General features: G+C 55.1%; 1 protein-coding gene across 5 annotated transcripts in view; it reads right to left on the reverse strand.

Annotated features, from left to right (window-relative positions):
- KCTD15 (potassium channel tetramerization domain containing 15) overlaps positions 1-14262 on the reverse strand; it is a 19422-nt gene extending 5160 nt beyond the window's left edge. The window contains exons 1-6 of one of the 5 annotated variants that reach the window (XM_017855054.1): positions 14213-14262; positions 12439-12537; positions 11484-11600; positions 10682-10774; positions 9882-10057; positions 4217-4361 (exon numbers count right to left, since the gene is read on the reverse strand). In XM_017855054.1, coding sequence (XP_017710543.1) covers positions 4217-4361; positions 9882-10057; positions 10682-10747 — 387 coding nt within the window. In that variant the 5' untranslated portion in view covers positions 10748-10774; positions 11484-11600; positions 12439-12537; positions 14213-14262. Of the gene's footprint in view, positions 1-4216; positions 4362-9881; positions 10058-10681; positions 10775-11483; positions 11601-12438; positions 12538-12814; positions 13422-14212 lie in introns of those variants that run through there. The other 4 variants (XM_017855057.1, XM_017855056.1, XM_017855053.1 and 1 more) reach the window with 4 other exon arrangements.

Genomic DNA, 14262 nt, shown 5'->3' on the forward strand with positions numbered 1-14262 from the left:
AGGGGAAGGGGAGGTGGGAGGCGGCCTGCCGGTTCCAACCAATTCTGCAGGAACTGCGACTCCCAGGGCATCGTGTGGACTGGGCCGGTTGCACCCATTGTACAGATGGGGCAACTGAGTGTTTGCAAGTATAAGGAACCTAGCCTTGTCCCAAGGGCAGCCGCTGATGTGCACCTGTGCCAGCCCCCCTGAACCCTTCCATCTGGCCCCAGGCACTGGGCAGTGAAGCCTCCCCATGGAAAGACCGGAAGCTCCACTAAAGGAGGAGACTGTGCCTATGCCTAGGGACCTGCTGATGCCTTAGAATCCCACCGAGAGAAGAGATCATGCTGGGCACAAGGCAGCCGGCCTGTGCCTATTCTGGAGAAGCTCACAGCCCACCTGGAAGCAAAACAGTTCTTCTCCAGCCAGGCCTGCCTGGGTCACATTTTCACCTTTATCATCAACCAGCCCTGAGACCTCTAAATCCCTCTATACCTCAATCACTGAGCGTCTCAGTTCCTTTTTTTTTTTTTTTTTTAAAGATGGACTCTCTCTGTCACCCAGGCTAGAGTGCAGTGGCTCGATCTTGGCTCAAAGCAAACTCCACGATTCTCATGCTTCAGCCTCCCGAGTAGCTGGGACCTACAGGCACCTGCCACCACACCCAGCTAACTTTTATATTTAGTAGAGACGGGGTTTTGCCATGTTGGCCAGGCTGGTCTTGAACTCCTGCCCTCATGTGATCCAACTGCCTCAGCCTCCCAAAGTGCTGGGATTACAGGTGTGAGCCACTGTGCCCGGCCTCAGTTCCCTTATGTATAAAATGGATATAAACAACCAGTTCAGGGAATTAAAGTGAGGATCAAAGGATGCAAGATGTGCCAAGTGCCTGGCCCAGCCCCTGCCCAAACAAGCAGAGTGTGATAAAGTGTCCAGGGAGGGGAGGCCTGCCCCCTGCCAGGCAGCCCCCTTCTGGGCTGAGCAGGCTCACACAGACTGTCCCTCAGGCACTGATAGTGGCCTATGCCCCAGGTCACATATGCACACCATACATGCTCACCCATACCCATCCCACCAGGAGTGGCCAAGGTCCCATAGGTCCCATGACTCATGCCTGAGGAAGAGGCAAGGAAGCCCAGCCCCCTGACCTACAGGCCCTAAGTCCCTTCCACCTGCTGGTCCTGGCTTTTGGAACTGCCTCCAGGGAGGCCTAGATTCTAACCCTGACCTCTGGGCCTCTCATCGGTCAGTGGCCCATCCTGCCTCTCCTGCCCCATGCAAGGGTTCCTCAGGGCTCTATCCTGGGCCTCTGCTCTCTCCACTCTCACTTGCTTCTGAGATTTTTATTTTATTTTTTAAGACAGGGTCTCATTCTGTAGCCCAGACTGGAGTGCAGTGATGTGATCATAGCTCACTGCAGCCTTGAACTTCCAGGCTCAAGGGATCCTCCTGTCTCAGCCTCCCAAGCAGCTGAGACTACAGACATGAGCCATCATGCCAGGATAATAATAATAATTATTATTATTTGTGACACAGGGTCCAGGCTGGTCTAGAATTCCTGGGATCAAATGATCCTCCTGCCTTGGCCTCCCAAAGCACTGGGATTACAGGTGTGAGCTACCTCTCCTGGCCATCCTCCTGAGATTTTAAATGATAACTGCATGCCAGACAACCCCCATCTTTTGTCATGGTCCAGAATTTCTCCATCTGATGCCCCACCAGCTCTCCCATGCAGGGGCAGAAACCCTACTCCCACAGCCTGGTCCACCCTGGGCCTCGACTTACCAACTCAGAATTCAAGCCACAAGCCCCAGGGCACCTGCAAGAGGCCCTTTACACTGCCACAACCACATGCTTTTGCTTGCTTGCTTGCTTATTTATTTATTTACTTACTTATTTACTTACTTACGGAATTTCGCTCTGTTGCCCAGGCTGGAGTGCAGTGGTGCTTACTTACTTACTCACTCACTCACTTACTTAATTTTGCTCTGTCGCCCAGGCTGGAGTACAGTGGTGCGATCTCGGCTCACTGTAACTTTTGCCTCCTGGGTTCAAGCAATTCTCCTGTCTCAGTCTCCCAAGTAGCTGGGACTACAGGTGCCCACCACTATGCTCAGCTCACTTTTGTATTTTTAGTAGAGATGGCGTTTCACCATATTGGTCAGGCTGGTTTCAAACTCCTGACCTCAGGTGATCCACCTACCTCGGCCTCCCAAAGTGCTAGGATTACAGGTGTAAGCCACTGCGCCCGGCCTTTTTGAATTAAAAAAAATTTTTTGTATAGACAGGGTCTCGCTATGTGCCCAGGCTGGTCTTGAACTCCAGGCCTCAAAGGATCCTCCCCACTTGGCCTCCCAAAGTGCTGGGATGACCGTAGTGAGCCACTGTGCCTGTGCTAAACAGAAGTCTGATGTGCCACCTTGCGCCATCTTCTCTATCTCCATCCTGGTCCATCCAAAGCCTCCACCCAGCCTCCCTTGGCCTGGGGAAGGGGCCTCATCCATAATTGCCTCACTGCACCCACCCCCACCCCTCCCTGCCTCCTTCCCCACACAACAGTCAGAGAGATCTTCCCAATTTGCAGACCTAACTGCCCTTCCCCTGCACACACCCCTTCCACTGCATTCAGAGTTAAATGTCAGGCACTGGGCCACCTGCCAAGGTCCTGACATCAAACAGCAGCCTCCTTTCCTGCCCTTCCCCTCCCAGGCCATAAGGCTCCAGGCTTGACACCTTCTTTCCAGTTCTGGAATGCATCAAGCCATCTGCCGCCCCCATCCCCTGCACCAAGGCCGTCACACCTGTTTGGCCCCATTCTGCCTTTACCACCCAGATGAACTTCGTTTCTTTCAAACCCACCCAGCCCAGGTCACATGGAATTCAAGTTCAGTATCCGTCTGCCCCCTAGACTGTAAGTGTTGTGGGGCAGGGCCTAACGTGTGTGTTTCACTGTTTTCAGCCTGAATTTAGTGGCTGGCACCCAGTAACTGAGTTGGATGAAAGACAAGGCCCCAGGGCTACTGGTCCTTTGAATAGAGGAAGGAATGAAGGAAGGAAGGACAGATATTTGCTAGTATTAGTACATGCCAGTGTACCCTAAGCCTGAGTTTCCTTCCTCCCAGGGTCCCTGACACGTGGGAGGGGCTCAGCACTGAGGCAGGACCCAGGGAACCAGGTCACCTGCCCTGACGGGCTCACCCTGAGACCTGGAGGTCACCTTGTTTAAAGGGTATCTGTTTCGGTCATCAGGGCTTTTCTCCCTGCAAATTGCCCAACACGGAACAGACCTTTTTTTTTTTTTGAGAGAGAGTCTTGCTCTGTCATCCAGGTTGGAGTGCAGTGATGTGATCTCGGCTCACTGGAACCTCTGCCTCTACCTCCTGGGTTCAAAAGATTCTTCTGCCTCAGCTGCCCAAGTAGCTGGTGTTACAGGCACCTGCCACCACACCTGGCTAATTTTCGTATTTTTTTAATACTTTATTTTTCAAAGTCTAATTACAGCTATCCTTTTTTTTTTTTTTTTTTTTTTTTTTTGCGATGGAGTCTTGCTCTGTCGTCCAGGCTAGAGTACTTGGTCTACTGCAACCTCTGCCTCCTGGGTTCAAGTGATTCCCCTGCCTCAACCTCCCGAGTAGCTGGGATTACAGGCCTGCCACCACGCCTGGCTAATTTTTCTATTTTTAGTAGAGACAGGGTTTCACCATCTTGGCCAGGCTGGTCTCAAACTCCTGACCTCATGATCCACCCGCGTCGGCCTCCCAAAGTGCTGAGATTACAGGTGTGAGCCACCGTGCCCGGCCTAATTTTTATATTTTTAGTACAGATGGGGTTTCACCAAGTTGGCCAAGCTGGCCTCGAACTCCTGACCTCAAGTGATCCACCCACCTCGATCTCCCAAAGTGCTGGGATTACAGGCATGAGCCACCACGCCCAGCCGATGGAACAGATTTATGAATCTCTAACTACTATATCGCTGGCACGCGCCCATGTTTAAACACGACAAATGTTCAGCTGAGGTACGTTCCGCAGCTTAATTGTTGTTATATACCCTGATAAATAAGCTAAAAATGTGAGAAAACAAAATTAGTGTAGAAAAACTGATTTAGCCCTCGGCTTCATCGTTTAACTTTTTATGGTTACCATGACAACCAGGGGTCCATTTATTAAGTCACAGCGTCCCCTATGTAATGCCATCGCACAGGCAGCGCAGGGGGGCCGCCAGCCATGGACTTACCTTAAAGTCATCCGGGAGCAGCAGCTTGGACGTCCGCAGGAAGCTCAGGACGTAGCGGAAAATCTCCCCATCCCGGTCAATGAAATAATGTTGCTTCAAACTGTCCAGGACGATGGGTTCAGTGCCATTGAAGAGGCGGCTTATTCTAGGAGAGACAGGTGAGGTGGGACGTCTGAAGGATGGGGCCAAGTCCACCCGTCTTCCCACGCCCTGCCCCCACTCCTTAGGGCCCACACGGCTGGAGGGGCGAGGGACCTGACATGGGTGACTCTGAAACTGTTCCAGGCCTGGCAACATCTGCACACACCCGGGGCAGCCAGGCTACAGTTGACAGGACACATCACACATCCTGCCTACACTGGCAAGTCACAGCCAGAGAGGGACACACCCAGCTGTACACACCAGCCCGCCAACACATGTTATTTTACAGGCCTGGAAAGCTATGGCAAGACACAGGCACCTTATCCCCTACACACAAACCAGCTGGTCACAGGCCTGGTGCACACACCCTTGCCGGACAGATCCACCCAGAAAATGCACATGAACCATCCAACACCCCTGCCAACAGCCACATACCCAGTAAACCAGCCAGGATATACAACCTCCCCACCCACCCCATGTAACCAAGTGTGAGACACAACAGGCCTGTGCAACAGGCACGGGGTCACATAGTCCCTTCCTTCCCAACACACACATATCACGCAGACCCAGACACATCCAGGAAAGGACACGCACCTGTCCATACCAGGTACCCAGAGACATGACAGCACAAATCCCCCACTGCCGCTCACTCAGGGAGCCCATGGGGAGAAAAAAGAGGCAGACAGGAGGGATGGCAAGTGTGCCACAGTACACACATGCAACAGGGCCCTTGCACACACGCCACAATGCAGACATACACACACGCCAGTATGTACACACACAGAAACCATGCACACACACGCGCCACAGTGCATACATATGTGCACACACGCCAGAGTGTATGCATACCACACCTAGCGGTGGGGGATGGGGACTGGAGAGAAGGCAGGTGCCGGTACCCTGTCCTCTGAAGGGCAGTAGTTCTAACAAATGCAAGACTGGGAGAAGGGTCTTGGGGAGCCCCTGATGCCTGTCCCTGTCCACTCACTCAGGAGAAGGGGGCAGGTCTCAGAGCGCCAGCGGCTGATACACTGCCCCAGAGCGGCCAGCTCTGGTTTGGAAACTGCCCTGGCAGACCCCAGGTCGAGCTATGGATAACTAGGAAACCCAAAGAGGGCTGGGGATAGCCAAGGGCTTGGCTTGGGAACAGGAGGGAGGTTGGCATCGTTTCCCCAAAGGCAGCACCACCACATCCTTCAGCAGGCAGCCCAGCTGGACCCTGCCAAGGTGGCAGCTTCTCTGCACAGCTGGGAGAACAGTAGCTCCAGCTTGGGACCTAGGCTTCCCAGCCTGGCCTGCACACAAGCTGGAGCCTAAACCCTTCACTCTCTGCCTGCACCAGCAGGGACCCCTGCAGGGATGCCCCCTGTCCCAACAGCAGCCCACTCCTCTGTCCACTCCAAGTCAGCTGCCTCCAGGGCCCTGCCCCACTGCCACTTGCACCCAGGACACACTAGCTGGGCAGGAGCTGAGGGGGTTAGAGCCCCCAAGTCTGCCCTCAGGGCCTCCCGTCCACACTATCCTATGCTCTGATGGCCTAGCACACTCAATGCATTGGCCATGATGGTCTGTCCAGGTATGGAGTCTCTGGGAACATGGTGCGGGTTTCTGTCCTAGCCGGGTAGTATAAAGGGCACGGTTTAGCTGGGCACTGTGGCTCACACCTGTAATCCTGGCACTTTGGGAAGCTGAGGTGGAGGATTGCTTGAGGCCAGGGGTTCGAGACCAGCCTGGACAACACAGCAAGACCCCATCTCTACAAACAATTTAAAAGTTAGCTGGGTATGGTGGCATGCACTTGTAGCCCACTTGGGAGGATGAGGTGGGAGGATCACTTGAGTCCAGGATTTTGAGGTTGCAACGAGCCGGGATCGCACCACATACTCCAGCCTGACCAAGAAAGCCAAACACTGTTGTTTAAAAGAAAGAAAGAAAGAAAAGGGCAAGGCTGTCTGATGGATGGGCATGGGGAGGTCAGAGTCTGCTGTGAGCCCGAGTCTGTGGAACCAGAGCTGCAGCCACCCAGATACAATTTATCTCAGAGCTGTAAAAGCCGAAGAGCCCTGTCAACCCCCAGGCCTGGTGACAATGGCACTGCAGGTCACAGCCCCTGCTGGAATGGCTTGTGGGTTCCACAGCTGGCTCCAGTTCCAAAGGCCCTAGGACCTGGCCTAGCAGAGCGTGGGCATCCAGATGTCAGAGTGAGGGCCACCCGGCATTCCTGGAGACAGATGGGTCTGGCCCAGGCTGCCAGATACCATGGGCAGTGGTTGGCAAGTGGCTGAGGTCCATGTGTGGCACCAGTGGGAAGTAAGAGCTACATCCACAGGTGAGTCAGCAGATCCAAACCCTCGGCCTCTCTGGGAACTCTCCCCACCATTCCCAGTGGAGCTCCAAAGTCCATATAAGCAGGCAGCCTTCTAGGCCTGGCTGAGTTCCCGACCCTTCTGACGTCAGGTCTGGCTGAGGCTCTAGCTGGTCCTGTTGGTCTAGAAGACTCCTGATGCACCCACATTCCAGGACTGGACGGGTTCTTGGTTGTCTCATTGGTCCAAGTTTAGAAGGTTCTCCATCTGCCTTATTTCAGGACAGGCTGATTCTAGATCTTTCCATGGTTCAGTGTCGACTCCTGGATCAACTGGCAGCTGTACAGCCTCTTAGGACAGAGGCCTTTCATGCCCTCGGCGTCCAAGGCTGCCAAGGACGTGAGCAGGTTGAGGAAAGGTGAGGATAATCACCATGGAGGAGCCCCCAGCCATTCTCAGCCCTGCAGGTGTGAGTTCCCAGCTCTGTCAGGGGCTCCACGTTCCCCGTGGAAAACGGCCCAGGTCACCCTCTGAGAGAGGCTGCAGGGTTTGAGGTGCCGGCTTCCGAAGTCCTCCATGGAATTAGGTGACCAGTTCATGCTGCAACAGCTGGGACTCTCAGGGGCAGAAAAGATGCCTCCAACCACCCGCCCTGTGTGCACAAGGGGGAACATCAGGATGGCCTTCGTCTTCTTGTTTATTTCCTTTTTTTTTTTAAAGCTCTGGCTCCAATTTCCTGGCTGTTTCAGGCACCAGGTTTTTAAGACTTCTGAAGCTCCTGGCCATCTTCATCTGATGCTTCCCACAGTCAGGATGGATGTCAGAGTGTGGCTGTGCTGGCAGCATCTAATGGGTGTCAAGCAGGCAGGACACCAGCAAGGGGGCCGGCCCAGGGAGTCCACTCCCAGCCCCAGCTGCGCTCAGCTGTCTCAGGTGAGGACCAGTGACTGCTCCTAGGCAGACCAGAGGAGGCACCCGGCATGAGGCTCTCCAGCATCCAGGCCACCCTGACCGCCGAGACCCAGAAGCCCAGGCAGAGTTCCCGGTGGGAACTGAGGGTGGAGGTCCCAGCTTTTACAGTGCTGCCTAGGGCAGGTCATCACCACTATCCAGAAACACCCTGAGGACCTTAACACTCTTAGTCTTCCATCTCCAGGTGTCTCGTAGATCAGTGACACTAGGTGAGACTGATTTTTTTCCAGAATTGGTGGAAAACAGTGCTTATATTATAATAATCCACTACAAGAAGGACAAGAGAGATCTGAGGGGCTCTTGCCAGCACAGCTGCTTGACCCACTTCTCAGGCCCCCCGGCCCCCTGGCCCCTGATTGTCCGACAGGTCACACCATCCCTGGTCTCTAGTCCAAAGCTGCAGGCCTGCAGAGCGCCCCCATGGCAGCCAGAGGCCATCCAGGCAGAGCAACAGATTCACCTTGAGCCCCAGCCATGGGGAAGAACGAACACAGACTGCCACCCCTTGGGCACACCAGGAGGGTCCCAAGTGCCAGATCACAGGGCCACAGGGGCCCTAGCTCCCCATGAGAGCACACCCTACACCAGAACAGAGCAATGGGTGAGCAGCACAGTGGGGCTGGGTGTGGGGAGATAGCCCCCTGCCCTCCTGCTCCCAGGCAGCAGCCAAGAGCCCAGAATGAGAAGCCCCTCCCACCTGCCTCCCCCAGGGCCTGGGCTGTGATTACTCCAGACAGGCAACTCTGATTTCAAGAAACACTCTTCAGAGAGGGTTGTGGGCAAAGGTTTTATGAATTTCACTCACAAACGTCGTCAACCGATTAAGGGATGATCTATCTCAAACAACTCGGAAATGCCGCAGAAAGCAAAATGGAAATTAAATAAGCAGAATCTATCTCCCATCCTAGACAGGGCTCTGTGAGTGAGCACACAGACCGATACTGCTCACCTGGCCCCGTGGCTCTTGTCCCCACCCCACAAGCCCCAAGGCCACAGGACCCTAGGCTGAGTCTCTGTCCACCCGGGGTACTGGAACACCAGTCACCATCTGCACCCTAGACTCTCTGAATTTGGAACTAGACACAGCATCCATTTCCAGTTTTTCCTCCTCAAGGGACCACACCAGCCCCTGCACGGACTCCCCTGCAGCCCCAACAGGCTCGGAAAGCCACCTCCACGTACTACCATCCTCCCTGCTCTGAGCCACCACACCAGTGACAATGCAGCCTGCCACATATGCTCCCCAGAGACGATCCCTTAGTGTCTGGGGGATTAATTAACTCCTCCTGTTATTTTAAATGCGTAACACAGGGGTGATGCCCGCAGCCTTGGCCCTCCCACGCTCAGCCTTTAGCAGCCCCAGGGGAGCAGTGACCGCCTCTCTGTGCCAGGAGCAAACATCCTCGGCTGAGCAAGCTGCTCAGAGACCCACCCCACCTCGGGTCAGTCCTGCTGCCGTGCCAACGGGGAAAGCAGGTCCCTCACCCAGGAAAGAAACGCCCTGCAGGGAAGAGCAGGAGAGCTGGCAGCACCCAGCACCCCGCACCTCTCGCAGGCCCAAGGGCCTGGGCAGCCTGTAAGTTCAGCAGCATGGAGGGTACCTGTGAGCCCCCAACCAGAGTCCTGGCCTGAGATCCTTTATCCACTGCTGAGGTATGTGGTTCATTCCTAGTTAGTCACTGCAACACCAGCTCCAAGGAAAGCCTGCTGCTAGCCTCTAGGGCCCAGCAGTGGCCACCGAAAATGACAAAGATGACACACTGCTGCTTATTGCAGCTCCTTCTTCCTCCCCTTGTGAATTTCCCAGGGGTGGAATAGGAAATAGGATTAAATACCCACCCCCATAACCCCAAGACTTACCTACTCAATGTCACTCACAAATGACCCTCTGCAGAGGCCAGGCCTAAGTCTTGCTCCAGAGGAACCTTGAAGGTACGTGAGACTACCCAGCCCGCTGCTGGCGGGCTCAGGCAGGGCTGGCTCTGAATAAGCCCTAGGCCCCTGAAGGTGGGTCAGGAGATCCACCTTGCACTACCAATGCCGCCAAGTCAGCTCTGTGCACAGCAGCTTTCAACAGGCAGATACGCACTCCCCAACCCTAGCTCCCTCAGGCTGTGTCAGCTTGTGCGGGCTGGAGAGCCTGGTGGGTGGAGTGACAGTGGGGAGAGACCCCATCCCCCAGGCAGCAGATTACAGCTGCTGCCCTGACCCACACGTGCCTGATGTTTCAAGGGGCTTACTCTTACCTGGAGTCAGGGTACTTGGTGAGCGTGGCCAGGCTGCTGGTGTACATGTGGCCGCCCACATCGATGTGCACAGGTGCATTGGACTTGGTGAGCTGCGCTGGCAGGGGGATGCCCTGGGCCGCCAGGGGAGACACAGGCGACCGGGTGAGAGACAGCCGGGACATGTTTCCTCCCTCCTAGAGATGGAATAAAGCGGAACACAAGAGTTTCTCCACAACATGGCCATGCGCTCCCTTTATTGCGAGTGTGATCACAGATCTAATCAGATCACTTCTGCCAGTGCCTGATCACATATTCAGCTGACAAATTATGGCCACCACTGTAATTAAGTGTATTTGCATCATTTTCTTCAAAGTACCAGAGGGAAAAAGAAAGATGCTTATTAGCAATAAGAAACCAAGAAAAAAAATTTTTCAAGGTGTCAGCCTCCAGGGGTATAAAACAAACTGCAAAATTCTAATTAAAGGTCATGGGCTTATGTGTTAGATGTGAAATATCCCCTGACAAACGAATCACCAATTTGTGAATTGGGATTCAGGGGTTTTTTGCAAGTTTGTCTCAGTAACGAGACACCTCTAAATTAGTGACTTCCTCAGCACCTAAGGCGTTGAGTTTTATACATGTAGTAAATTTCACATCAAATTAAGAGCATTTTTGTTTCAAAAATACATAATCCTACAGCCAGTCAACAGCCACCTTGAGTGTCATGGCCCCAAGGAAGGGTAGCCAGTGAACAGGTGCTGGGGAAGAAGGGAAAAAGGGGACCCCTGGTGGGGACCCAGCCCACCCTGCAGGCTCACCGCGGTGCCGCTGCTGCTGTGTGTGTGAAGCGAGGACCCGCTCGGCCGCTCCTTGCGGTGAGGCATCTAGGCTTCCATCCCTGCCCAGAGTATCTGCGGGAGGCATCCACGAAACCAGAGAAGGCTTATTCCTCATAGTCATCTACCATGGAGTCAAAGACACTTAGAATCGTTCTTTCTGCATGCTCTCTGAGACCCTGCGAGGTCCATGCAGCCCTCCCTGATTGAGTCCACCACCACTATCTCTCTATCTGTCTCCACACCCCAAAGCAGGCCTCCAGGCTGTAGCAGATGACACACATACACATGCACACACACACAGTCACACTCACACATGTGTTTTCTGGGCAGCTCCATGTCTGCTAATTCGCCTAATGACAGCACTGAAACATATGCTCACCATTATTGCCCCAAAATGTTTCAGAACAAATCAGATTTTCCTGGTATTTTCGTTTCAAGCCATGTTACCAAGCGTGTCTCCTCTTGCAAAAGCCTCGTGGACCAAGGCTCAGAAAGCACCCCTCACCCTCCATGGGCCAGGGAACCTAGGACCTCTCTTAGTACCATCCCCATGGTGATAAGATACAGCTTGCATCTGGCCAGACACAGGGAAGCCTTTATGCAGAAGTCCAGGCACACAGATAAGGGCAAGTCACCTGGGAAGCCACCTCTTCTCTGTGGCTCCCAATAGCAGAGAAAACCTGTCTTTGTTTGCCTAGTCTGCACCTCACAGTTTCTCCCCAGACTCCCAGAGTGGCGTTGTCTATGCCTAATGCATTCCAGACCCCTCACCATCACATACCCCTGAGGCATCAGGAGATGGCCAGGAGGAAGCAGAGAGCAAGCAGATCAACCAATGGACCCTTTCTACTGCTCCTCCCCAGAAGCACTCAGTGACTCTCCTCTGTGCTGTAGCCACCTGAAATAAGATTGTCCCTCAGTGCCTGGAAGCCACACCCAGGGGCGCTTTGCAGGCCCTAGGCAGGAGGGGCAGGATTCTGCAGCCCCATTCACTGATTTACAGCTGTCTCAAAAGGGAGGAAGGAGGAGATTTGCACGTGAATAGTCACCCCCCTTCACACATCCACAGACACTGGCTTCCACAAACCTACGCTGGACTCTTGAAGGTTTAATCTTTAAGACAGAAACCACATGAAATTCTTGGGACCCATGGGATTGCTTTTTCCCATTAAAACTCTGGGATCAAAATTTGTGCCTTGAAATTCAACATCCAATTTTAATCCAATGAGAATCAAATCCTGCAAACGTAAGCAAGGTTGCTCTCCTGTGACTTGTTCTGCCCTGAGTGCCCGGGGAAGTTTCCTGACATAAAACTGGGGTGGGAGGTTGCAATGGGCAGACAGTGATGTGTAAATATATACCCTCACTGGGGCCTGTGGGCTCAGGGTCCACTGCTCTTGGCATTCCTGAGTTCCAGAAGCTTAAAAAAACAAAACCAGGTCACTTAGCTCAAGGAGTTCTGAGAACCAAAACAGACCTCAGGAACGGATTATCCTGCCCTAGGAGGCTCTGCTGGGGGAGGAGTCAGAAGGGAAGACGCGCTGAGGATAAACTGAACAGGAAGGAATTCTGGCTGAAATTCTATCAAAGCGGACTGCAATATATTTTACCCAATACCAGGACACTATTCCAAAGTGACATGAACACCAAGCCCCATCACAGAAGCCGATCCACCGTTCTTAGCCCCTTTTACCTCCCAAGCACAACCTGATGTTCATGGCAAACTAGAAACTTACCGTTGGAAGCCCCAGGCTTTACGCCTTGCCGTGAATCTCCAAGGCTTCCCCCAACAAGCGCATCTGTGCAGGACCACGACCCTCTTTCCGAGACCACTGCTTAAGTCAGAAGCACAAAAGTGGGTGCAGTGAGAGATATAAGTTGATTCCACCAACACCAGCATCAAACCCACCACCCCGCCCCAGTGCGCCCTGGCCCGCCTGTTGCAGGGGCCTCAGCGATAGTGGTCGGGAGGGCCCACGGGTTTCCAAACTGGCCCGGTAGTGACCCGCTTCTCCAGCTGCGGCGGGAGACCCGGGTCCCCGCCCGCCCGCCGCCGAGCCCCGCCCGCCCGAGCAGAGAGAAGTGTGCAGAATGCCACGCTCATTTACACACAAAATGATTTTGTGTCCCATTGCGCTCGCAGTTGTTCGGCTCTCTGGGGGTGATTAAACTGGCTGAGCTGCGGCAGCTTGAGACGATTTCACTAAATCGCTTCTTCGTGAAGTCGCTTTTTTGCTAAGCTGTTATTTTAACCATAAAAGGTAAACAGAAGGCGCCTCTCGAGCTCCCTTCGGCTCCGCACTCAGGGCGCTGGCCCGGGGCGAAAGTCCCGGGGACCTGCACAGTTGTCCCAGGGGTGGCCCCCGAGAGGCAGGCGGGCCACCTGGTGCTCGCCAGCTCCCCCCCCGCCCACCCCGCCCTGCCGCGGAGCCAGCCGGCCGGTGTGAACTTAGGGGCGACGGGAGACGGCTGGGCCAGAGCTGGAGGCGCCGCGGGGCGGGGTGGCCGCGGCACCCGAAGCGCCGGGCTGGGCTGGGAGGGGTTGCGGTGGAGGCGGGGCGGGGACAAAGTTAAATCAAGAGGCAGACACTTGGAGACCACAGATGGGAAGCTCGCCTAATTAAGGACGTAAAAGCGCTTTTGTTCTCAAAGTTTATTGTTGCCGGGATTAAAAAAAATTAATTGAAACTAATGCTGTTATTCACTCGTGCAGTTAAATTCCTTCATGCACATTTGAGATACGAAGCGAAAACTTGAAGCTTATCTTTCTGCAGTCGGGGGTGGGGGCCGCCAGAAGACAGAAAGGCGCTGCAGTGGCGGGGGTCCGCCCCCGGGTGTGTTTGCGAGTGTGCCCGGTGCGCGCGTCCAGGTCAGGGGGTGCGGGTGGGCAGCGGGGAACCGGATCTGCAGGCGGCGATCCCGTCTTATCGCGGCCCTCTCCCAGCCCCAAACCCTGCGCTCCCGGGACCACCACTAGCGCGACAGCCCCTCCTGCCAGGTTTCGGACTCTTGGGGTGGGCGTCAGAGGACGCACATCTGTCCCGCTGGAGACTTTCTCTGATTTTGGGCGCCAAGCCGGGCCTTGTGCACCTCGAAGCCCCAATTGCGTGAGCCCGTTTCTGACCCCGGAAACTCGCCAGCTCTGCAGGGCGCTCGGCCCAGAACAGGGGCCAGAGTGCGGGGACCTGCACACGCGCGCGCGCGCGCGCGCGCACACACACACACACACACACACACACACACACACATCGCGCGGCAGGAAGCTCCGAGCCCGCCCGCGCGGGGAGGGTCCACCCGCGGCCAGGACCAGCCCACGTGGGCAGCCCCACTCTCGCACCAGGCCTTTGTGCTGGGCGCCCCCGCGCCGCCAGCCCCCGCCGCCCAGCAGAGGGACAAAGCGGCCGCCCCCGCCCAGGTCCGGACCCTGGCCGGGCGACTTTCTCAGTATCGCAGCCACTTCGGGGACACGGGTGCGCGGCGCTGAGCGGTGGCCGCCCGCGCTGGGCTTACCTCGGAGCCGGAGCGGCAGATCGGGCTCGGGCGCAGCCCCCGCCCCCCGC

Source organism: Rhinopithecus bieti, unplaced genomic scaffold (genome assembly GCF_001698545.2).
Source record: "Rhinopithecus bieti isolate Rb0 unplaced genomic scaffold, ASM169854v2 scaffold_39998, whole genome shotgun sequence".
In the NCBI taxonomy this organism is placed as follows: domain Eukaryota; kingdom Metazoa; phylum Chordata; class Mammalia; order Primates; family Cercopithecidae; genus Rhinopithecus; species Rhinopithecus bieti.